Below are 24,007 nucleotides of genomic sequence, written 5' to 3' on the forward strand. Positions count from 1 at the left end.
CACACAGCCCGCTCCATACTCCACAAACGCTGGCCCTGACAAACCCCATTGAGCAATACCCTAATAGGGCACAGACCTCTGTGGGCAGGATCTTCCTGAAAGCCCCTCAAGAACAGCCAGACAAATGTGCTTTTTGGCAAGGGCAGGAGATGGGGTCAGCTTTGTCCAGGAACCCCTTTCCTCATCCGCAGCCCTGCTACGGCTCCGGTGCCCCCTGCAATTCCCCAGCTCCCTCGGGCTCTTCCTCCAGCTGCAGCCCACTGCCTCTGCTGCTTCTCCCCGGGCTCTGCGAGCTCGCCAGGGCCAGGAACAGCGAACACCAGAGATCCCACGCTCAGAGGCTGCTCGTCCCCCCTCGCTGCTCTCTACAGCAGGGTGCTCCAGCCCGGGCTGCTGGAGGGATGGAACGGGGATGGGAGCAGGGTGGAGCAGAGCAGAAAGAGCCTAGGTGGATGAGAGAAGGTGCCAGCGGAGCAGAGAGGGAGAAGATGGAATCTGGGCCATTCGGGAGGGATTGCTCCTGCCGCAGCCCAGGACTGCTCGGGAAGCAGGGTGCTGCCGCAGGTGCGGATGTCTCTGCGCAGGGGTGGCTGGGCTCGCTCTCATCCGCAGAGCCTCCCTGCCCTCTAGTGGGCTCGGAGCAATTGTGCGAGAGGAGAAGCCCTGCGAGCGCCCCTTCCTCCTCCTCTCCCTCGCAGCGGGCAGGTGCCCCTGGTGCTGGCAGCACCCTCCGTGCAGGGGCAGAGCAAAGCGAGCTGCTCCGGCAGGGACATGGGTGCCAACCCTCCTGAAACCTGGGGAGCAGAGAGCTGTTCTCTGAGTGAGGGAATGGCAGCAGGGATCCTTCTCACCGCCCTCACCTCTCCTTCCAAAGGGATCTGCTTGGAGACAACCATCTGAACCTGGAGCTTTGCATTTCCTTTGAGGCCCAGAGCACGAAAAGTGTTCCACACACACCTTAATGCCCACCTCGGGGACACTGGGAGAGCATCCTGTTCCCTGGGAAAGCACAGCTGCACCAAACCCCTCTCAGCAGAGACTGAGGTGGGGTCAAGCCTGCAGCTGGAAGAATTCACTGAATTCAAGCCTCTCCTGCCATCAAACAAAACAAGGAACAGATTTCACTGCACTTGCAAGAATTCTTGCCGGGAATTCTGACCACAGTGGCAGAGCACATCTCGCTAGAGCGCTGTGAAATGGTGACATTAACCCAGCCCCAGGCTCCTGTGAGCCCCCTCCTGGCCCTGCACCATCCCCTCTGTGCTGCAGGACCTGCCCCTGAACCCCTCCTTCACTGCCACCCTTCTGTGCTTCTGCCCTGTGAAAAATGCATATTTTATGATTGGTTTTCGCAACTATTACAATGAATATTATATGCGTCATGTTAGAAAGTTATGCTGTATTAATTCTCTTAAGTAGTGTGTTAAATATAGTTTTAGGTTACAACATAATGTTAAAATAGAAACTCTGTGATGTAAGATATTCTTTACTAGCTCAAGAAAGGGATGAGATAATCAAGAAACTCTTTGCACAGAGACAACAGCAACAGGAAACCTGAAGAGTTCCAGCCTCCTTATCAGAAAAGACAAACATTCTTCCACCTTCTCTCCGTCTTCATGGAACCACCAGGATTAAGGGGAAGAAGTTGACAAAAACCAGAAATATTCTTAATCTGCAAGCAATTTGTGCATCATGTATGTGATATATGAATATGCAACAGGCTGTTGCTTTTAAGGGTGATTCCTCTGTTCACAAGGCATGGTTTTGGCAGCTCAGTGCCCAAAAACATCCGGGCGTCCGTAATTCTTTGCTTTTTATTGTCTCGTAGTGTCCTAATCCTCATTGTCCAAATTTTTATTACTCTAATTTTATTACTATTTTTTAACTATTTTATTACTAATAAAACTTTTAAAATTTAAAAAACCAAGTGATTGGTGTTTTTCACAGGGTCAAGCCTGCAGCTGGAAGAATTCACTGAATTCAAGCCTCTCCTGCCATCAAACAAAACAAGGAACAGATTTCACTGCACTTGCAAGAATCCTTGCCGGGAATTCTGACCACAGTGGCAGAGCACATCTCGCTAGAGCGCTGTGAAATGGTGACATTAACCCAGCCCCAGGCTCCTGTGAGCCCCCTCCTGGCCCTGCACCATCCCATGTGTATGTTATGATTGGCTTTTTGCAAATATTAAATTGAATACTATATGTATTATGTTTTATTGATTAGTTGTACTGTATTGGCATTTTAATAGTATGGTAAATGTAGTTTAGTAGTTAAAATAGAAACTATGTATGTGGGTTGTTTTTTTTTAAAAGGAATGAGATATCTCGAAGCGAGTAACAGTCACAGGACACCTCAATCCAGAGAAGAAGAATTTATGGGTCTCTTATCAGAAGAAGCTAATTTCTTCAGGCCTCACTCAGACTCAAAGACACCGTGAGGATTAAAAGAAATAGTTGACATATAACAGACAGAGTTTCTTCTTTTAAATAGAATGTATGCATAACCATGAAGCGTGTATGAATATGCAACTGTGTGTGGTTTTTAAGGGTGATTCCTTTGTTCACAAGGCATGCTTTTTGTGACTTAGTGTCCGAGAGCATCCGGACGTCCGTAATTCTTTGCTTTTATTGTGTTTTAATTTGCCTAACTCTACATTTTTATTACTCTAACTGTATTACTATTTTTATAACCATTTTATTATTATTAAACTTTTAAAAGTTTTAAAACCGAGTGATTGGCGTTTTTCACACCTCCGCTCGGGGAAGTCAAAAAAGCGGCAGCAGGAACGCTGCTGGTCACAGCCTGCTTTCTACAGACATCTAGTGGCCTGTGCTCAAACTCCACCCTTCGCCTGCACTGCCACAGCAAAACCAAGGCGCGTCGCCCTGTCGGGCTTCCACGCACTCCAAACAAACCTGCGTGACCCCAAGGAGCTGCCAATTAAATAAGGAAACTCCTCGAATCCCATCCCACCCTGCTCTGTTCCCCTGGCACCTTTAGGGAGCCCAGGTCACAAAACAAACGATTTCAAACCAAATGCTCTGGGTATTTTTGAGAGCTCAGGCCTTATGGCAAGAGGAGGGAGCACACAGCCTGCGTGATGCGCATCTGATAAACATTTGTGCAGCCCTGCACACAGGAAAGACAACGGATGACACTGCCCTGATAACACTAAACTTGCCAGCCCAAAATAAAAAGCACAGAGAAGTGACAGGAAACCCAAAAATGGGAGATTTCAGCAAGCACAGCCCCCAGAGTGGCAGGACTGAAGGCATCACTCGGTGATCCAGTACAGAGACCTCAACTCTGCTCTTCCCCGTGTCCTGCAGGGATTTTCTCCAAGAATTAGAGCACGGGCCTGGGAGCCTGACAGCTTTAAAGAGTTTGTGTTTTTGAGATACTTGTAAGGTCCCCAGTACACACCTCGATACCCATTTCACAGGGAAACTGCTGCCTGAGAAAGCTGTGTCCCGCAGGGCATGCCCCAGGCTCAGCCTTGTCCCACACCCCCACGGCTGTGACTTCTGGCAGCCATCCCCTGCTAGGATGGAGGAGCAGCACTGAATTCACACAGAGCAAGGCAGCTTTGAACACACTGAATTCTGACACATCTTGCTGGGACGTAATATTCACACCACCCTGACAGATTCTTTGGAGTGCCCAAACAGGCACTTAATTCAGCCTTAATTTGTGTTTCTTTGTCTCCACTTTGAAATGAGGACAGCCTGTCTCCCCCAGCAAACTCAGTCTTATTTCAGAGTCATTTCCACAGGGTGGTGGGGGAGGCAGGTGGCAATGACTGAGGTTCACACCTGTGCAGAGTTTACAGTCAAACACAGCTGGACACCACCACCAGGCCTCCGGGAGAGGCCGGAGAAATCCTGAACTCCTCCCGTTTCGCCAAGCAAAGCAAAAATCTCATGAGAAAAAGAAAAAAAAAAAAAAGCAAGAGAGCTGCCCTGGCAGCTGTGTGCACACCAGACTCTGCACCCACAGCCTGCCTTGGCTTTCTGCAGTTATTTAGAGTGACTATAATCCCAAAACAGAGACAGCCTTCCCACCCTGCTCTGGGTATTCCCATCGGGCTTTTCCCCAGGGCATCCTCACCTTGCTGTGCACAGCAACATCCCCATTGAGACTGTGCGACAGCGCGTTAGACACGGCTCCCGCAGAGGACAGCGCTGGAGCACAGGGCAGAACAGCCCGCAGAGGGTTCAAAAAGCCCAGCTCACAGCAGGGAAGAGAAATCCACCTCCGGGAGGAACCCCCGGCCGCTCGGTGCAGAGGTGACCCTGCCGCGGAGGAGGAGCGCGGCTCCTTCACCTCCTGAGCGCATTTGAATTGGAGGCGGTGGGGATGCCCTGCAGCTGCCGCTGCAGCACTCGGGAGCTGTCGGGGCCCGTGGGGCTCAGGAGGAGCCGCTCCCGGCGGGGTGAGCGCTCGGTTTCCTGCGGGGGACAGCGTGAGTCACCGAGCGCTGCGAGGGAGGCTTCGGAGCGGCCGAGATGTCAAACGCGTGGGCAGGGCAAAAACAATGCAGATGCTGGTGATTACGGAGAGGCAGAATCACCGCGAGGATGGGGCCTTCCTGCTTATCTGGGTGTCTGCAAGGCTGATGGCATCCGCACAGCACGCTGAGCTGCTGGCACCGCTCCCTGCCCCTGCCCCGGGACTGGCGAGCGCCTTCTCTCAGAGTTTGGGGTCCTGTGCTCTGCTCTTTGCAACAAAACTGCCACAGGCTCACAGGCTTGCAAAGGACTATATTTCTGCGGGAAACAGCAGCAGGAAGTGAGAGGAGTTTATTGGATTTGCATGGTGAAGTTTTGGGACTTTGGTAGCAAAATCTTGGTAGTTAAATTCTAGTTCGCAATTAATCGTTCTTGGGAAAAAAACAGAGAAAGCTTTTACCCTTACTAGGGAAAGGCCACTGGTGAAAACCAGCCTGATCTGGGCGAGGAATGAAACACCTGGTGATTAAGCAGCCCGAGGAATTCTGATTCGCTCATTCTTTACACCTGCATTTCCCTTTCTCCCTGATTGCCTGGCATCCAGAGAGCCCCTTCCCAGCGCTCCTCCAGAGAATCCAGCCTCCCTTCCCACAGCCTCCAGCCCGGGGCAGCACGAATGGAGCAGGTTTCTTTATGCCAGGTGCCACCTCGGGCACAGCAAGCAATGCCACCCAGATGATTCCCCCACACCCTTGACAGCCATCAGCATTTGCACCAGGAGCAATGTTCACAGAATTACAAATAAATACAGTTAAAAAAAAAAAAAAAAAAAAAAAAAAAACAAACAAAAAAAAACCAGAAACATAGTGCAAAACCTCAGAGGAAAAAACATCACAACAATCTTGCTGTTCTAACAGCAGAACTCCAGCTAGAATAAAGATTTTATACCTTTGGGGAGGATTTTGCAACAGATTAAAGAAAAAACAACTCCCTTTACCAGTCAATGTGTGGGAAAGTAAACCACTAATGTGGTTTTCAAACACATATTTAAATGAACATTCTTCTGTTATCTTGGAAATAAAAAGAGTGCCACCCCCCACACTTGGTGACAAACATTCATCCCCTGGTGAAAGACCAGATAACTGAGCCTGGGCAGTTACAATGCTTTTGCCCAAGCAGGGAGTTTTAGAGCAGGAGAACAGGGCTTTGGAAAGAGAAATGGTCTTTCTCCTGCTTATTTTAAGTAAGCTCATTTCATGCATAAAAGTAACAGCTCTGAAACGAAATACTGCATCTCAGGAGTGGCAGAAACCACCTCAGCATGGGTAAGAGCGTGAGGCATTACAGGATGGAGACAGCACTGCAAGGAGTGAGCCTTCCTCACTCAAAGCCTTTCAAAAACCTTCCCAGGCACTTATGGGAAGGAAGAGAGTGCCCACTATCCAGTCTCAGCAGCCCTGGACAAGCACATTTACCCTCTGTGGCAGCACAGCCTGGCACTGGGCACAGCATTGAGCTCCCTGTCCAGAAGAGGCTCAGCCTCTGATATGCAAAGAAACCAACGGGAGAACACAACAGTTTAAAAAAATTAATAATTTCCAAGCAAGTGATGGAGAGGGCTTTTCCTGTCCCCCACAGCTCCTCAACAGACAGAGCTTCTCTGCCCTTTTCCAGCCTTGCTGTACAGAGGGGAAGGACAGAAGCACACTCAGCTGAGGCACAGCAGGGCAAGACAAGGCACAGGGTGAGTTCAAAGACCCGTTTATGCAGGGGCTGCTGACAAACAGTGCTGGGACAGCCATTCCTTGTGAATCCTGCTCCTGTTCCATGCCCCAGGCAGCTGCAGAGCACTCCCGGGCTCTGCCAGAGCCTGGGCCAGCACTGGCTTTCAGCTCGACCCACTCAGCCCTCCTGCCTCCTCATCTTCTTCCACCAGGGCATGGAACAAACGTGGTGGAGGTGGAAAAAGAGTTTCTTTTCTTTTATGTCTCATGGAAATGCCTACCTGGTGTCTTATCTCCCCAGATCAGCTTTCGAAGGGGAAGCACTTGCACTGCACTGCCTCTGATCAAACAGTGCTGAGGAGCTTGAGATGAGCTGCACAGAGGTGTCCCCCAACACCACTGCTGGACCCAAAACACACCAGGCACAGCAGCCAACCCCGCTGGAGCAGGAGCCCCTCCACACCCTACAGCCAGAGCACCTCTTTGCCCTTACCTCGCTCAGCAGTGTTCACAGCCAGCTCCGTCACTGCCTCCACTCCAGCCCAGCTCAGCCAATTCCCAGTGGGTTGATGGCAGGAGAGCTGGGAATGCTCCCTGTTCCCAGTGGGTTGATGGCAGGAGAGCTGGGAATGCTGCCCTGGAGGTTCCCGTGTTGGGGTACGTGCCCTTTAGCCCCTCTGGCCCACGTGTGTCAGCGTGGGGCAGCAACAGTGCTCCAGCAGAGCTCTCTCATCGGGTAAAGTAATCAAGGGGGATTTCTTAGGTGGCTTCCTTTCTTGTAAACACTGTTTGATCCCTGTGTGACAGCTGCTGAGCCTCGCCTCGCTCGCTCTCGTGCGAGATTTAAGGCTCGCGACCGCAGAAAAATATCTTTGTGCCCACAGTTCTGAAAATCTTGGAGCCCCAAGGCCTGCAAACAGGGCAGTATGGAGTTGCACAGTAGCCAAGGGCACAGAGGCACAGCTTTCAATGCTTTTGCAGCTGGGCAGCCTAGATAGAACTGCAGACTTTTAGAGCCAGAGTGCCCCACTCCCTCTGCATTCCAGGTGTCAGCCACAGAGGAGGGAAACAAAGCATTCCTTGTTGACTGGGATTCTGTTGTCGTTGGAGTTTCTCCAGCCTCAGTCTCGGCAGCTGTCCCAAAGAGCTCTGGAGATGTGGTTCCAAGGAGTGACACTGGGAACGTGACAGCCACACAGCTCTGGGTTACACAAAAGCCTCTGCCCAGCCTTGGGCACTACCCACAAGTAGATATTTGGTGCATTATTAAAACTCCAAGCCGCCTTTTGGAGCACTGTCTCAGCAGGCAGAGGTGAATTAGCACAAAGCCAGGCCACTGTCAAACACCCACAGCAAACCCAAGTCCATATACTGGCCCAGGCAGGAATATTAAATTACAGAATTTAAAGCAAAAAGGCAGAAAAGCACACACCTCCCAGCCACCTTACCCCACTTAAGTAATTTGCTGTGCCTTGTTCTCCACACAAGTGTGAAGAATGAGCAACTCAGAATTCCTCGGCTACTTAAATCACCAGGTGTTTAATTCCTCACCCAGATCAGGCTGGTTTTCATCAGTGGCCTTTCTCTAGTAAGGGTAAAAGCTTTCTCTATTTTTTTCCCAAGAATGGTTATTTGTGAACTAGAATTTAACTACCAAGGTTTTGCTACCAAAATCTTGCCATGCAAATCCAATAAACTCCTCTCACTTCCTCCTGCTTTTGATGTTCCCCCAAAATTATGGTCCTTTCCAAGCCTATGATAGTTTTGTTACAAATCCCTGACTTTCTTCAGGACAGTCTTTTGCACGCTGAGCCATGATGAGAGCAGTGACCTCTTGGCAAGGACATCTCAGTTAATTGGGTTATCAAGAGCAGAGGAAGAGCAAGGGAAGGCTGAAACCCATCCAGGTATTGAAGGGTTTCTCTTCTGTGTGCTTGGGCCCTTTGCCTTCGCATCGCTTTGCTGATGAACCAACTTAAAACTTTCCATTTGATACACTTCATATCACACTCAGCCCACACTGGTCCCAAGAGGTCGATGTGACAAATCTTCAGAAGAACTGGGAGAGCTCCAGTTCCTAAGCAATTTACTGTCACCTTATTTGTTTAAAGCTCTTCAGGGACGCAGCTGGAAGTGACATTCCTGGGCCTACCTGGTGAGCAGCCCCGGTAACACAAAGCTGGCAACAGCCAACTTTGAACTCAGCCAATGCTTCTTTGGATCCTAATCTACTTTTGAGTCTCCTGGGGATTTTACTTTTCAGATTACTCTGAATTCACCTTCCCACTTAACATTCTCAGAGCAGCCTGGGTATGATTTTGCCCAAACCCACTTTGGGCAAAGTGGGTCTGCAGGCTTGCCTGTGTAAAGCAGGGTGTTCGTTTAAACAGTGTCCTTCAAGCCTCCTTTCCTCAGACTTCAAGGCCTCCATGGTTTTTGATCCCAGCAGCTCATAAACTGCCATAACTTTCAGATTCTTCCCTGCAGAGCTGTTTCCTGACAAACTCTTAACTTCTTTTTGCCAGGGTCGGGATTAAATGTGTGAGATGGTATTTCTTGTTGGGACTCAGATGTTTATTAGTTCTTATCTCTGTTACAGTCTCACAAACCCTGAGTTCTACAGCACTTCACTCTAACAAAATAAAAATGGAGCCCTATCTCTCTCTCTCTCTCTACAAGGCCTTTTAAGGATCAACTGTCCAGTTAAGAAATGACACCTAAATTATTTTCACTTTTAATCCAATAACCAACCACCCATGACCACAATGTGGACTTTTTTATCCAATTACACAAAACCACCCAAACCCATGGAGAAGAAGGTGAAGGAGAAGAAGAAGGTGAAGAAGAAGGAGCAGCCTCTGCCCTAAAACCTCCATCTTGCTTTATATCTATTATTATATTCTAGAACCTTAAACTCTAGGTTTTCCACCCTGTGATATCACACACTTCTATCCAAACTCCACATCCACAATCCCAGTTCTGTCATTCCATTTTGGAAGCCTTCTCCACAGCCTCAGGTGGAATGCAGTGTTCTTCTGGGGGTAAGTGCCTGTCAGCACAGAAAGTCTGAAATTCTCAGTAACCAGGGTTCCAACAACAAAGCTCATCCAGCCATGACTGGGAGGTGCAGGATGCACAGCCAAGCAGATTGTGTCTCATCCCTGCTGCCCCTCAGGAAGCCCTTTGAGGCTCCCCTGTCAGGGAATTGAGGTGGTGACAGCTCTGGAGCAGCAGTGGATCAGCAGCAGCAGCACCAGAAGCACACAACCCCCACTGGCTGTCCTGTCCCTGTCCTCAGTAACCTCTGCTTCCTGCCCAGCGTGCCTTGGTTTCCTGTAGCTGCCTTTCCACCAAATAAAGAAGAAACATTTTCTGTTTGTATTTGCTGTGCTGTTAGGCCCTGAGCTCCTATCACCATTGCTGCTGATTTTCTCCCTTCCAGGTGGCAGAGAGGCATCACTGGGGATGGTGAGGAGCACCTACAGCTGGAAGAAGTCTGTCACCCCAGAGGTGTCTGGCGTGGTGAGGAGCACCTACAGCTGGAAGAAGTCTGTCACCCCAGAGGTGTCTGGTGTGGGGAGGAGCTGTTCACCCTCTCCTGCACATCCCCTCCTCCTCCCTGGCTGCTGGAGGAGGCTTTCCCTGCCTGAGAGCATCACCCTGAGCGCAGAGACACTGCACAGGGACGGCTCTAGCTGGGACCTGGCACTGAGCCATAGGATCAGAAGGTGAGAAAGGCTCCCTGTCCAGCCTCCTGTGCCAGGCAAGGCTAACAGCCGAGCAGGGTGCTGGCAGGTGCCATCCCACCCTGGAGCTCCTGCCCCTGCCACCACCAGGTGACACAGAAGCCTCTGATCATCGCCTCCCACCCTTCAGGGAGCAGCAAGGGCGGTCACCACGGCCCTGCTGGACACGTGGAGCTCTCCAGGCCAGGGAATACACTGCACAGAGGGGAGCCCAGCCCACGGGTGCCAGGAGGGTGCTGGACACCCTCAGCACCTTCCCTGGTCACAGGGAATGGGCCCTGCTGCAGGATCAGGCGGGCACCTCGCTCATCAGCAGGGAGGAAGGAGCTTCCACATGTCCTCAGCTCTGCACAGCCCATGGAGCCAGAGCACCTGGGGCAGGGAAGAGCCCAGCAGTCCAGCCTGCATGGAAGGATGGGCTGTGTCCCCATGGGAGGATGGCCTTTGTCCCCCCAGCCCTCAGCAGCACCAGCTGTGACTCACCTTCCCCAGTGAAGAGTCGTTGGCAGGATGCAAATGCTGATGAATCAGCTGGGCCTCGGTGTCTCCAGGCTGCTCTGGAACACCCGTGTGTCACAGTGCCACACCACCCCTGCAGCTGGGGGTGGCACAGCTCCTCCTGGCAGCAGGCAGGACTCAGGGGCACGGGGACAGGTGAGTGGCAGTGGTGCAGCTGGGACCTGCTCAGCTCTCCTCGTAGCAGCAGAGTGCTGCTGGCAGGGCCGTGTGTGCAGCCAGCATCATGGAGTCCCTGCCAAAGCTGGCCAAATGCTGGGCCTCCCCTCACAGCCCTGGCTCCAGCCCCTGCGTTCACTGCAGGCTTGATGTGTGTGGCCACACCTCGGTCCTGCTCCCCTTGATGCTTTTTGGGGCTACCTAAAAACAGAGGCCAGACAAAATTAAGGGAATAAAAAGCAGTTCTATTTATTGAAGGGCCTTCAGGTACATTTAGGGCAGACAAAGCCCCAGGGGTACACCCAAGATGGACCATGGCTCAAGGGTTTTCACACTTTCGTAAGTTTGGTTCATTTCCATGTTGGGGGTAAATTTTCCAATTACAGTTTCAGGTAATGAAGTCTTTAGCCCAGGTTTGCTCTCCCCAACTCCCTTTTGTTTCCATCTCTCAGGGCCTGAGGCAGTGAGGTGTCCTTGACTGCCAGGCCTGGAGATTAATTGTTGTGTCTGCCCAGAATGGGAAAGCAGCAGCTCACACTGTGTGTGGAGTTTAGAGCTAAACACTAAAGAACTACAGGACTACAAATAGATGAAAAATATACAAGCTAAAATCCTAAGGCATCACCCTTCTGCTGAAAATGTAACTCACAAAGGGCACACCAAGAATAGGTTCAGACCAGTGTCCCCGAAGTACCGGGTACCGAAGGGAAACATTTTATATGTCTGGTTCTCCCTCTTGCCCTGAATTGTTCCTTACTAAAAAGAAGCATCTCTTAGTTTCTATCCAGGCTCTCCTTTCCAGCCACTAGCAGAGAAATTTGACTTTTGGCAGAGTTCAGACCACCACCCTCTCCTCAACACACACATAAGGACTTGGCTTGGTGCATCTCCAGCAGCTCAGGTGGCTCCAGGCAGAGCACAAAACAAACAGAAGTGCCCATCTAAGTCCTCCAGGCTTTAATAGTGATATTGGGGGACTCTCTAAGACAGGAAATAAAAGCATTACATCAATTGCAAACCAATTGCATTCAATTTCCTTGCGAATTTAAATGCAGCACAATTCAAGGGTCCTGCCTAAAGCGCTGCCAGTTTTACCTGCCCTGGCTGGCTGCAGGTTGTGTTATGGGTAGGTTTGCTTCATTTAGGGAGGAAAATGCTTGTCTACAGACAATGATAGCATTTATTGATGAATAATGAGAGTCACTTTCCACACAGGCCGTTTGCCACAGCTTCTAGCAGCTCAGCCACGTCATCCACCTCACCAGCACAGCCCTGCTTGTCTCCTCCACAGCCACTTGTGGCAAGCACATTTCTCTCTCTCTCAGGATTTTTCATAAAGGTGCACAGAGAGAAAGAAAAAGAAAACAATTTCTATTTCTGCTCCTTGCTTTTCCCATGTGGAATGTGTTTGGAGAATTGTTTACCTGGGGTGATTGCTTGGTTGGATTCTGGTGAGGATTGTTTGAGCCTGGTGGCCAATCCAACCCACCTGTGGCTGGGCTCTCAGAGACAGTCACAAGTTGTTAGATAGATATAGTAGTTACAACAAGTAGGTTTGTAGTTTTAGTATTTTCCTTTAAATAGTATATTAATGTATTATAGCATAGTTATAATACAGAAATCATTCAGCCTTCTGAACTGGAGTCAGACATCAGCATTTCTTCCCACCGGCTTCACCTGCGTTTTACAACAGCCACTTCCAGAGCCTCCCGCGTGCCCCACCCCAACACTTTCCTTCTCATTAGTGCCTTTGCAGGGTCCACGCCGTGGCAGGGAATGCATGAGGAGGGAGGAGTGTCAGGAGCAGTTTTATCAGCTGGGAGAGGCAGATGAGCTGGGAATGAAGGCACCAAGGGGAAAAAATTGGGCTGGAGGTGTGTGGAAGGTGTTGCTTTGTCTTTGTTTCTCACCATCCAAGCCTCTGTCTGTTTTGGTTGTGAGGGTAAGTGGTAAGTGCTCTACCTGCCTTTATCCCAACTGTGAGCCTTTCCTACTCATTTTCTGTGCTGTTTGGGAGCGGGGGTGAGAGTGGCTCTGGGGGAGCTGATTGGGGTCAGCCCAGCACAAGTGCCCAGTATTGAAATTTCTAGCACAGAGAGGTGTGTCCAGCCAGCAGGTGTTTCTTCTATAGCACACTCTGAGACATTAATTTTGAAGAATTAAGAATTTTAGGAAAGTTTGGATGATAGTTAAATGAGATGTTGCTGAGTTAGTGGAAGTAGATAGATAGGCTTTGTTCATAGTTTTAGCAGGAGATCTTAGATAAGATATCCAGGATCCAGTAACTCATTGCTTGTCAACTTTCTGTTTGGGTGGCTGTGCTTATCATGAAAAACAGAATGTGATAAACAGATTTCAGGGACACAAAAACAGCTGCAGACTTCCCATATTGAGGAATCCATTGAACACAGGAAAACTACAAGGATTCATTTGTCACCTACACATTGAAAAGGCAGAAAGGTCAGAACGAGGAGGACTTAGTTTACATCCTCATTTTGGAGACCCCTCCCCAAAATGGGCCCCGACTCCTTTCAGGGAACAGAACTATGCATGCTCAATGGCCTTTTTGCCAATTAGCATACGGAGCGGAGCAGAGGGAGTGACAGGGATATGAATATGCATTCATAGTTTGTGCATTCAAGACTTCTGTAAATAAAGGGGCTTTGTAACGCCTGTGATTTTTGCAGTGTGCGTTAGGGAATTATCCCACGTTGCAATAAACACACGCTTTCTAACTTTGTTAGAGAGTTTTTTGTCCGTCTCAGTTGGCTATCGATATTAGATCAATATTCATATTTTAGTAAATCAACTCCAGGTGGGACTCTGAGTGCATCACACCAGGCTCAGCCCTGCTTACCCCATTCAGCACACAGGGATGCTGAGGGGGGTGGAAAAAAAAAGCATTTCCATCTGCATCTCTGGCAGAAACACCTTTGCAGCCCTCGCAGGGCCCGGGGAGGGAGGGGCTCCACACAGATCCTGCCCAGCTGACCCAGCAGCTCCATGTGAGGCTGAGGGTTTGCTGGAAGTCACCACAGAGTCTCACTGCCCAGCCCTTTTACACTCAGCAAGAAAGAACAGAGATGCTTCGCATTTCTGTGAATTAATGTGCTCCTGGAGACCACAGGAAATAGCACTTTTTAAAAGTAGGTCTTCAGGGAAGGGGTAGCTATTTTTTTTTTTTTTTTAATCACAGAGGAAATTAGAAGTAAAGAATGAGATGAGTAAAAAGTTGTTAAAAAAGGCTGAATTTCCGAACCAGTTACGTGATGGATTCTGCTAGCAGGTGATTCAATGGTTCTGCACGAGGTTTTCACACCCTAAGAGCAAAAGCAAAGTGTTCAACAGTGGTACCAGAATCACATAGGGCACAAACCACTAGAAAAGAGTTGCAAGAAAACAAAGAAGAGCAGTTTGGTGACAAGAAAAGGTCAGTTTTCCAAAGAAGGCCATACAAAGAAGCAACACTTGCTGTCTAAGTGATGTTCCTGGAGAGACAAGGGTTTGAGACAGAAATGATGCATTTCTTTTCTCTAAGCCACATCATTCCTAGAACATTATTCTCTCTCCCTTGGTGGCTGCAGGCTGGTGGGAGGGACAAGCTCCCCCCGTCACCATTTCCACACACATTTCTGGAGCTGGGCATGAGCCCACCGCAGGGAAGCCAGGCAGCTTCTCCTCAGTGCCCCCCGAAGCCAGGGCTTCCAGGCACTCTGCTGAAACCCATGTGCTGCTGCCAAGTGCCAATTTAGGCTTTGGGTTTTTTTCAAAGAGTTCAGTGGTTGTGTGGCTGCTGGCAGCTCTGCCTTCAGCCCCAACGTCCCCAGGAGCACTCTTGAGCATGGCAGCCTTGGTGGCTGCCACTCTGTCCCCATGTTCTCTTGCTTTGTCCCCTCAGTGCATCCTCCAGCTTCCTTCAAGCACCAGGGCTGGGGTTTTGCTTACTTCTGTCTGCAGGGAGATAAAGGATGGCAGTGAGTGGAACAATTTTGGCTGAAACGCTGGCCAGGACTTTCAGTGTCCTGCAGGAGAGAGGGATCAGCACTTGGAGGCATGTTGGAACCCTGTTTGCTGAGAATTTCAGACTTTCTGTGCTGACAGGCACTGACCCCCAAGAGAACACTGCATTCCACCTGAGGCTGTGGAGAAGGCTTCCAAAATGGAATGACAGCACTGGGATTGTGGGTGTGGAGTTTGAATAGAAGTGTGTGATATCACAGGGTGGAAAACCTAGAGTTTAAGGTTCTAGAATATAGTAATAGATATAAAGCAAGATGGAGGTTTTAGGGTGGAGGCTGCTCCTTCTTTTTCACCTTCTTTTTCACCTTCTTTTTCACCTTCTTTTTCACCTTCTTCTCCTTCTTCTTCTCCTTCTCCTTCTTCTTCTCCTTCTTCTTCTCCTTCTTCTTCTCCTTCTTCTTCTCCTTCTTCTTCTCCTTCTTCTTCTCCTTCTTCTTCTCCTTCTTCTTCTCCTTCTTCTTCTCCTTCTTCTTCTCCTTCTTCTTCTCCTTCTTCTTCTCCTTCTTCTTCTCCTTCTTCTTCTCCTTCTTCTTCTCCTTCTTCTTCTCCTTCTTCTTCTCCTTCTTCTTCTCCTTCTTCTTCTCCTTCTTCTTCTCCTTCTTCTTCTCCTTCTTCTTCTCCTTCTTCTTCTCCTTCTTCTTCTCCTTCTTCTTCTCCTTCTTCTTCTCCTTCTTCTTCTCCTTCTTCTTCTCCTTCTTCTTCTCCTTCTTCTTCTCCTTCTTCTTCTCCTTCTTCTTCTCCTTCTTCTTCTCCTTCTTCTTCTCCTTCTTCTTCTCCTTCTTCTTCATCTTCTTCACCTTCTTCTCCATGGGTTTGGGTGGTTTTGTGTAATTGGATAAAAAAGTCCACATTGTGGGCACGGGTGGTGGTTATTGGGTTAAAAGTGAAAATAATTTAGGTGTCATTTCTTAACTGGACAGTTGATCCTTAAAAGGCCTTGTAGAGAGAGAGAGACAGGGCTCCATTTTTATTTTGTTAGAGTGAAGTGCTGTAGAACTCAGGGTTTGTGAGACTGTAACAGAGATAAGAACTAACAAACATCTGAGTCCCAACAAGAAATTCTGTCTCGCTATTTAATCCCAACCCTGGCAAAAAAAGAAGATAAAAACTCGACAGAGGCAGCAGCTCCCAGTGCCACCCACGGCCACCAGCAGCCTGCAGCAAAGAGTCTGATGGCAGCAGGAACCTGTGCAGGTGGTGCTCTGCTCCTTGCAGGCATCCTGGCACTTGTCCTGTGGCACTGCCATCCCACAGCTGTGGAACGTGCTCCATCTGTGCCTTGGAGGGCTCTGGAGGCATGGATGGATCCACTGGCAGATGGATCTGTAACCTGTCTTGTCACTAACAGCCCCCTGTGCAGAATAAAGTGCATGTGGTGACAAAATAAACTCTTCAAGGGCAAGGAGACAGGACCCGAGGATGGTTCAGACTGGATTAGGAAAGTACCATCCCCTTCTTTCCATTGACAGCCTTATCTGAGTCACCTCCCCAGCACAGCAAGCAGGGTCTGCACAGGATGGGAGGGGGGAATTTCAAGCAAAACCATCATTCCCTTCTCCTGCTTAAGGAAAAAGAGCAGTCAGCCAACCCACCCCAGCTCAAACCAAGTGCAGCAATGGGATTTAGCTACTGAATGTGCTGAAATCCTCCTGGTCCTTCACTGCTGATGTCAAGCAGGGAATCTGAGAAAATGGCATTCTCTTTTGTGCGTTCTTGATCTTCCGTGGTTTGGATTTCTCTTTCCGTGGTTTGTAATGAAAGTTAAATCTTGGATAATTTAAATCTCTTCTTCATGCAGAAATCTTTTTAGGAAGCAAAAATGTTCCTCTCTGCTGCCTTTCTCTCGGACATATTTTGCCTGTGTGTTGACATAAACATCACAGGAGTGAGGAGAGAGAAACATCAGGGGAAATGCATGTCCCCAGCACAGAGCTGAGGAGGACATGCAGTCTAGTCCTGGTAGCCATTCAGATGGCTCAAAAGGCCAGCTGTTCCCCTGCCAGGGCAGCTGTCCAAGGAGAATTCCCCAGGGAATTAGGTGACCAGCTGGCTTTCTGTCCCCAGGAATGGCCTGACCAAGGGGAACCAGAGGAATCCCCAACAACAAAAGAAATCTGGACAGGGAGACTTTTTCAACTGTTGTTGAAGGAAACTGGTTGTGGAATATGGGAAGAAGAGATAGGGACAGTTAAAGTAAAATATCTGTGGTGGTTTGTGAGGGGGGAGAGAAGTTGATTCTCTCACGGCCCATGCTGAGGAAGGGGGATGCAGCTGAGGGAGAGGAAAGCATGTTGTGGTTTGAAATTCCACCTGGAGCTTTGAGTCTCCTTGCTGCCCAGAGGAATGAGCAGCTTGTTTCCAATCAAACCTGGGAGTCCCTGGAGCAGAAAGCCTTTGTGCCTGTTCCCACAGCTGCTGCTGGCTTGGCAGGGCAGTCCCACAGCTCCTGGGACAGGCCATGTGCAGGAACAGAGCACCTGGCTCTCCCCATTACCCCGAGAGATCAATCAGCAACAAGCTGTCAAGCTTTTCTTCTTCCTCTTTTCATTTTTTTTTTTAAGTCATTGAAACCAACCAGAAATTCACATGCAACTTGCCTCACCTTGCAGCAAAATTACTCTGTCTTTACTCATCTCCTCCTCTCTGCTGCGTTGAACCTCAGTCACTTAGTCATGCCTAAAATTCCACTTCTGTAACCATGATGTAATGCACCCATGTGTCAGAGCACTAGGAGAATAAAAGAAATATCTGAATCTCCCCCTCTTCCCTTTCTCCTGTCTCTAACCACCAGACAAACTCCTTCCCAACCTGGTAAAAATGTGCCAGAGTCTATGCAGCTCCTTGGGCTGGAAGAAGTGACCCCACACAGGACATTGTAACAGAAACTCAGAGAGCCCAAGGCTGGCTTCAGGGGAAAAAAAAGGAGGTAAAAAGAGATTTAAAAAAGGAGTCTGTGATGTAACCCCTTGGTTACAGCCCATCCTGAGCCTACACAAGGTTTGCAAGGCTCTGGAACCTGGTCTCAGGTAAATAGGAGGCAGCATCTAATGCACATCAGGCACAAAAGAGGCCAAATCTCTGCCAAGCAGCTCTCTGTGTGGAACAAAAGAGAATAAATATTTGCCATGCAGAGCCCCGGTTTGGGCAGCTGCACATCCAAACACATGGGCACCTTCTGGGCAGGGTTCAGCTGCCCACAGGAGCTGTCTGTGTGCCAGGGAGAGGGAGCAGACCAGGGAACTCTGATCAGGAGATCATCTGGGCTCTTCACTCCTTGTCAGCCACGTTCTCTGCAGAGGGGGTGTCTCTGGAGCCTGTAAATGGTGCTGATATCCCTGAGGCACCTCCAGCCTGACCCAGGCTGCTCCATCAGGGGAGAGGATGTCAGCTCAGAGCACTGCAACCATGGCCTGCAGGGCAGGGAAAACCCAAACATCCCAATGGTCAGTCCTGCTGGTGCACCTGGGATAGCCTTCCTCGTGCACAGACCCTTCCCTTGCTGGGGAGAGAACAAAATACTTGGTAAGTTCCAATTAAATTTCAATAATTTATTTTTATTCTAAAAATTTTAAGTACAGCCCAAGAGCTATTAAAAGTCACAGAATGGCCTAAAGTTAGCTCCAGCAACCCCAGTTTATGGCAGGGACCCCTCCTGCTAGGCCAGGTTGCTCCAAGTCCCATCCCACCGGGCCTTGAGCACTTCCAGGGCTGGGGCACCCACAGCTTCTCTGGGCAGTGCCAGGGCCTCATCACCCTCAGAGGGAAGAATTTCTTCCCAGTGTCCAGTCTAAACCTGCACCCTTCCGGTTTAAAGCCATTCCCCTTTTTCCTGTCACTCTGTGCTCCAGTCACGAGTCCCTTCCCAGCTCTCTGGGAGCCCCTTGAGGCACCGGGAGGGGCTCTGAGGTCTCCCTGGAAACTTCCCCAGGCTGAATAACCCCAACTCTCTCAGCCTGAGAGAGCCTGATGTCAGCATTAAACACTCATTGAGTATTTAATGGTAACAGTTAGCAAAAATGTCTTTAAATGAACGGCTAATTTGCTAGCCCAGCTGATGACTTTATTAAAGTCAGTGTGGCACAAGCGGCCTACGGACTGAAAGGGTCCAGTCCTGCCACGAGCTCAGTCCCAGTCTGCAGTCAGAGCCCAGGAGCTCGGCACGGGGCACTCCAGGGGATGTTCGAGGGAGGGATCACAGAGCAGAACCATGTCCCACATCCTGCTGGCACCTGTGCCCCTGCCCCAGGAGCAAGCCTGGGAGCCCCAGCTCGGTCCTGCACCAGCTCTGCCCACCCCAGGAGGCCCAGCACTGTTTATAACAACGCTGCCCACCCCACTGTGGCCCTGCCTCGGAAAGGTGCAGCTCTGGGGTGCCCTTGGTGTTTCAGGTAAGGACAGATCTCGTCCCCTCCCAAGGGCCAAAGCTCGTGCTGGCCCAGAGCTGCCTGCAGCCACAGCATGGGTTACCGTGGGGTGACCTAGAGAGGCCTTTGGGATCCTTCCAGCCCTCCCAACCCCGTGCCAGCAGGCAGAGGAGCAGCAGGGCAGGCTTCCTGTGGGTCAGGAATGCCCTGCCTCTCTCCAGCTCTCCAGTAAAAAGGGAAGCACCTGATGTGCTCGGCTGGTTTGGCTACAGAGACAGCTGTACAAAGAGCTTCCCACTCCCCACTTGGATGTCCCATCACCAGGAGAGCAGCACAGCCCAAAGAGCAATCAGAAGAGGACAGCAATTTCCAGCCTTTCCTGGATGCAGCAGCTCCACCTCTGTGCTGTGCAGTTTTACCCTCTGATACGTGCAGAGAAAAAGTCAAGCCAGAAGACCCCTGAACTTCATCCTTTTGAGATCCTTTCCGCTCAGAGAAATGCAGTGGAAACATCAGCAATGTGAGCAGGGCTGCACTTTTCCCCTCCCTCTGGCCACAGCAGTAGCCAGACCACTGAGAAGTTTTGAAGAAATAAACTTCTCTGAAGCAGACAACACAAACCACAGGCCACCGAGCTGAGAGCAGCACCGTGGCAAAGGAAACAAAGGCTGCAGGCTGCTGAGGAGCCACACTCACTGAGAGCAACAGCAGAGCTGCAGGGCAAAGGTGATGATGGGACAGCTGCAGCCTTTGTGTCCTGCCTGGTGGCAGGGGCAGTGACAGCCCCGGGGTTGGAACTCCGTGGAGCTGACACCAGGATGACCAAACAGGGTTTGGGGCTTTTTTTACACCACTTTGTTTCTTTGCCCTTCAGACCACTCTGTGAGCAGTGCTTCTGGGGCCAGAGGTCACACAGGTGGTGCCTCTGGGGACAGACAGCAGCACTTCTGCTCAGCCACCAGTGCCCGGCTCCTCTCCAGCTCTGAAGGTGCTTTGAGACCAGCCCCTTCCTGGTGGCCAGCGTGGCCTAGGGCTGTCTGCTCTGTGCTGCCCACACCACACCTTCCCAGGCCCCAGATCCTGATGTTTCAATGCTGGAGCTCCAGAGCCTCCTGGAAAGGGCCCTGTGCAGTGCCAAGCAGGCAGCAAAGGGGGATGAGGCTCCCAGATTTCTGCCACGCTGCTGGAGAAGGATGAGGCACTGACCCCTGATCACAGAGGCCTTGCAGTGCTTTGGCCATGGCCCAGCCTGTTGCACCAAATGAGGAGAGGACAGCACCACTCACTAGAAAAATATATATTTACTATCTGTGTTTTTCTCAGGAGAGAACATCTCATGGCAAGGGTCCCAGCCAGGGCCATGCAATTGACAGGTGCCAGCATGTCACCACCTGCATCAGGAAAGGGGTGGCAGACCAGGCCTCCATGGAGATCCCTCCTGTGCTGAAAGGGCAGGAGAGGGGCTCGAGATGCTGCTTTCACCCCAAGCCCCACTGCCCTGCACTGCCGTGATGCTTAGATTGCACCTGCAGAGCCCGTGGCCACCCCACCATGCCCACCACCATGGTGTGGTCACGCTGCCACTTCTGGGACATCCCTCAGGGCACTGCTGCTCCTGGCACGTTCCTTGCAAGGCAGCTGGCATGAGTTAAATAAAGTGGTTGGGGAGCATTTTCTGGGGTGGGAACGGTCCATAGCTTAACAGAAAATGAACACAGCACCTATCCCAGCCCAGACAGCAGGAGGTGCCTGTGGTACAGCAGTCCCAGTGCTGGGCAGGGCCAGCCATGGCTCAGGGGGAGCAGTTGTTCACAGTGCTCATCCCCACACCACTGTCTGTGGTGTCGTGGCACGACCCAGACACCTCCATGACACCTCCCAGCTGTCCCCACCAGGGCTGTGAGCAGCAGGTCCCAGCATCTTCTCAGGCAGCGAGTAGTGAGCTCCAGCAGGGTCTCAGCACGCCACTTTCTGAGTTTGTTGGGGTTTTTGTAAGGAGAATACGTGCAATTCTCTTCAGCCTGGTGCTTTCCAGGTGTCTGCTTTCAAGCCTTTCCCAGCTGCTTGGATCCCCTCGTGCTGAAGCCCAGACATGGTTTCTGGGTGGGTTTTGTGGTGCCCAGGCAGGACTCGGCCCTCACACATCCGTGTGGGTGTGGGTGTGAAGGGGCTGCCAGCCACGCTCCGTTTCAAAGCTTAAACAAACCAAAGAAAGTCTTGGATTCCTCAAAGTTCACCAGGGCGATTTTGGAGACGTTGACGTGCAAGCTGTCCATCTTCCTGAGCTTGAAGAGAGCCCCCAGGTAGCTGTTGCGGGCCCACATCCTCTGGCCCGTGCAGAAGTTGGTGGCTTTGTCCTCCATGAGCACGAGGCTGCCCGGCGAGGCCGGGTTCCTCTTGTACACCACGTGGGACAGGAGCTGGCTGTCGCAGGCGCTGCCGCGGAACAGGACCTTGGAGTACACGAAGTACAGCCCCGGCTCGCTGACCAGCAGCCCCCGGTTGTGGTACTGGATGCCACTGGTGTAGGCATGGCCAGAGGTGGGCTCCCACTCCAGAGGCAGGTCCTGCTGGGCTGGGTTGCCTGGAAGCCAAAACAAGACCAAAAAAACCAGGTGGGAAGCACATTGGGTTGGGTGGGTTTTGCTCACACCCCACATCGCAAGGCGGCCGTTCTCCAAGCCGTTCTCGAAGCCTTGTCTGCAGCGTGGGAAGTCCTCCCAGGCCTCACCCCTCAGCAACGCCGGCCCCAGGGCCAGCTCCTGCCCTGCACACCCCAAAAACCAAGCCAAAGCCAGGCCTCGCTGAGAAGCAGAAATGAGGGGGAGGGTTTTGTCTACGGAGCAAATTTCCACCGTCAGAGCAGACGTGTCACCCGAGGAGGAGAGCAAAGCCTCTGTGGGGTGGGCTCCTCATAACTCCAGCCATGGCACCCAGTGACCCCATCCCAGCTGCCATGGCACCCCTGATCTCATCCCAGCTGCCATGGCACCCCCGAGCTCATCCCAGCTGCCAGCCCTGCTCCCCAGCACGTACCTGTTACATGGGCTGCCCTCCTCGCCTCCTTCCTCTGCCCTGCACAAAGATAGAAAAGACATTGGCCAGGAGCTCCACGGAGGAGCCAGCCCAGAGAGCAGGGGGGACACCTGAGACCCTGCAAACCATCCGTCCCACTGGCCAGGCAGGAGGTGGAGCTGTCCTCAGGACGGGAGAGCACAGCTGGGAAAGCTCTGCCTGCCCTGCAGGGCTGAGCTCCCTTTGGAGAGATGGGCCCATTCCAGTGACTCGGTATTTGGAGCCCATCCCACTCCATCCCTTCACTTTTCCTCAACATCTCCTTCATCTTCTCTCATTTCAGAAGCAGCCTTTTCTTTTCTCGATCCAATTAAATTTTCCTCTCTGCTCCCCCTTCTCCTTTACACTATTTCCCTGTTTCTATTTCTTTATCCAGCCCCCCTCAAGAAATTCAGGTTTATTATTTATGTTCAGCTTCTGCTAAAGAAGCCTGTGATCAGAGCACTGGGCATCCACTTCATATGAGAGCTCACCTTCCCCTAAAGGGGAAAATTTAGTTTAGGACTTGATGAAAACCAGGACTTCGCTTTGCCAAGAATTTTGCTATTTCAATTTTTTTTTTTTTTTTTTTTTGATTCAGTATCAGAACAAATTTGAAAATAAATGGTCTAATTAATAAAATTCTCAAGGGAAAAATAAAACCTTTTCAGATCTAGAAAAAAACTGTCTAGAGGACTGAAAATTTCTTTCTGACTTGGCCATTTTTGAAAAGGATATCCTCACTTATAACATTAACATGGAATGCAAAAGAAAAGCAATAGTTTGGAAGTTCAAACCACAATTCTTAAATTGTTCCACCCAAATTGAAACCTTTTTTTTTTTTTTTTTTTTCTTTTTTTTTTTTTTTTTTCTTTTTTTCCCCCTAAATGATATCTAGAAGAATTGGCAGGTTCTTGTGGAAAGTTTCAATTTCACTGGGTTCCCCCTGCAGGCACGGACTCACCTGTGAGTTTCTGAGAGGCTGGAGGGATGTGCTCAGCGCTGGCAGACTGGCAAGAGAGAAGAGGGACAGTGGCTTAGGCTGAGAGCATGAGCAGCCGGGGACTGCCTTTGGCAGCGGCTCAGACTGAGGGTTTATCTCCATGGGGAGCTGCAAAGTGCTAAGAAATTCGCAGGGAGAGAGCTGGCAGCGCTCAGGAGCACAGAGATATGCTGATAAATCAGTCAGGGGCTGATTCACGGGAACAAGCACCCCCTTCCTCTGTCGCAGCAGACACCGAAGTGCCACCATCCTGCCCCTTGGGAGCATCTCAGCCCCCGTCCCAAGAGCTCCTTTTCCCCGTTTCCCCAGGGACCTGCGCCCAGCCAGGCAGACCTCACCTCTCTGAGTTCATCCACTTCCTTCTCCAGGTGAAAAATCTTAAATATGCTCAGCCCCACTCCGGTGAAGGCCACCAGGATCAGCAAGAACATCACGAGGAAGCCGGCGCTCCTCCTTTCGCTGCCGTTCCGTGGCTTTCTGCCCCGCTCGGGGACGGGCGCTGGGCAAGGAGCCGCGGGGGCAGCCGTGGGGCAGGGAGCCCCTGCGTCGGCACAGCCGTCCACCCAGAAGATCTGCGGGTAGTAGTTCAGGTTCTGCTGCACGGGCGGCAGCGGCACGGGCCGGACCTGCCTGCTGGGCTCGTCCTTGCGGCGCCCGAACCCCGCCGGGCCGGGCGCAGCCCGAGCCCCGGGGGCGGCTCTGCCCTGCTGCGGCTGCATCCGTGCGGCTGCGAGGGATGCTGCGACTCCGAAAGCCTCGAAGCATCAGCAGCAAAGCCCCTTCCGGCCCCGCTGGGGCTCGGGACCCACCCTCCTCCCACAGCCCCGCTCCGGGGGCCGCGCTGCCGCCCGCGGCTCCGCGATCCGACACCCGCAGCCGCTCCCCGAAAGCGCCCGGGCCGCTGCCCTCCGCACTCCCGACCGCCGGCACGTCTGTCCAGCCACAGGAGCGGCAAAGCCTCCGGCACCCT

General features: G+C 51.2%; 2 protein-coding genes and 1 long non-coding RNA gene across 3 annotated transcripts in view; all 3 read right to left on the reverse strand.

The window, feature by feature from the left end:
• Positions 1-14,722: 14,722 nt before the first annotated feature.
• On the reverse strand, positions 14,723-15,472 carry LOC128811726 (uncharacterized). Its single transcript, XR_008438442.1, has 3 exons — positions 15,414-15,472; positions 14,934-14,960; positions 14,723-14,897 (listed from the first exon to the last, which is right to left on the reverse strand). It is a non-coding gene; the product is annotated as an uncharacterized LOC128811726 (long non-coding RNA).
• Positions 15,473-21,169: 5,697 nt separating this feature from the next.
• On the reverse strand, positions 21,170-23,756 carry FASLG (Fas ligand). Its single transcript, XM_053984875.1, has 4 exons — positions 23,376-23,756; positions 22,999-23,044; positions 22,017-22,055; positions 21,170-21,564 (listed from the first exon to the last, which is right to left on the reverse strand). The coding sequence occupies exons 1-4, from the start codon at positions 23,754-23,756 to the stop codon at positions 21,170-21,172; spliced, it is 861 nt and encodes a 286-aa protein (XP_053840850.1).
• Positions 21,978-24,007, reverse strand: part of DNM3 (dynamin 3) — a 234,123-nt gene continuing 232,093 nt past the window's right edge. The window contains exon 22 of the transcript XR_008438301.1: positions 21,978-21,989. The gene's annotated coding sequence lies outside the window, so the exon portion shown is untranslated. The remainder of the gene's footprint in view (positions 21,990-24,007) is intronic.

Source organism: Vidua macroura, chromosome 9 (genome assembly GCF_024509145.1).
Source record: "Vidua macroura isolate BioBank_ID:100142 chromosome 9, ASM2450914v1, whole genome shotgun sequence".
Lineage (NCBI taxonomy): Eukaryota > Metazoa > Chordata > Aves > Passeriformes > Viduidae > Vidua > Vidua macroura.

What these genes read in the sequence shown, in the direction of transcription:
- FASLG (XM_053984875.1), bottom strand. Translation starts at nt 23,756, where the DNA reads ATGCAGCCGCAGCAGGGCAGAGCCGCCCCCGGGGCTCGGGCTGCGCCC. An exon ending in AAGTGGATGAACTCAGAGAG is followed by an intron (nt 23,045 to 23,375) that starts GTGAGGTCTGCC and finishes CTCTCTTGCCAG; the next exon opens with TCTGCCAGCGCTGAGCACAT. An exon ending in AGCCTCTCAGAAACTCACAG is followed by an intron (nt 22,056 to 22,998) that starts GTGAGTCCGTGC and finishes ATCTTTGTGCAG; the next exon opens with GGCAGAGGAAGGAGGCGAGG.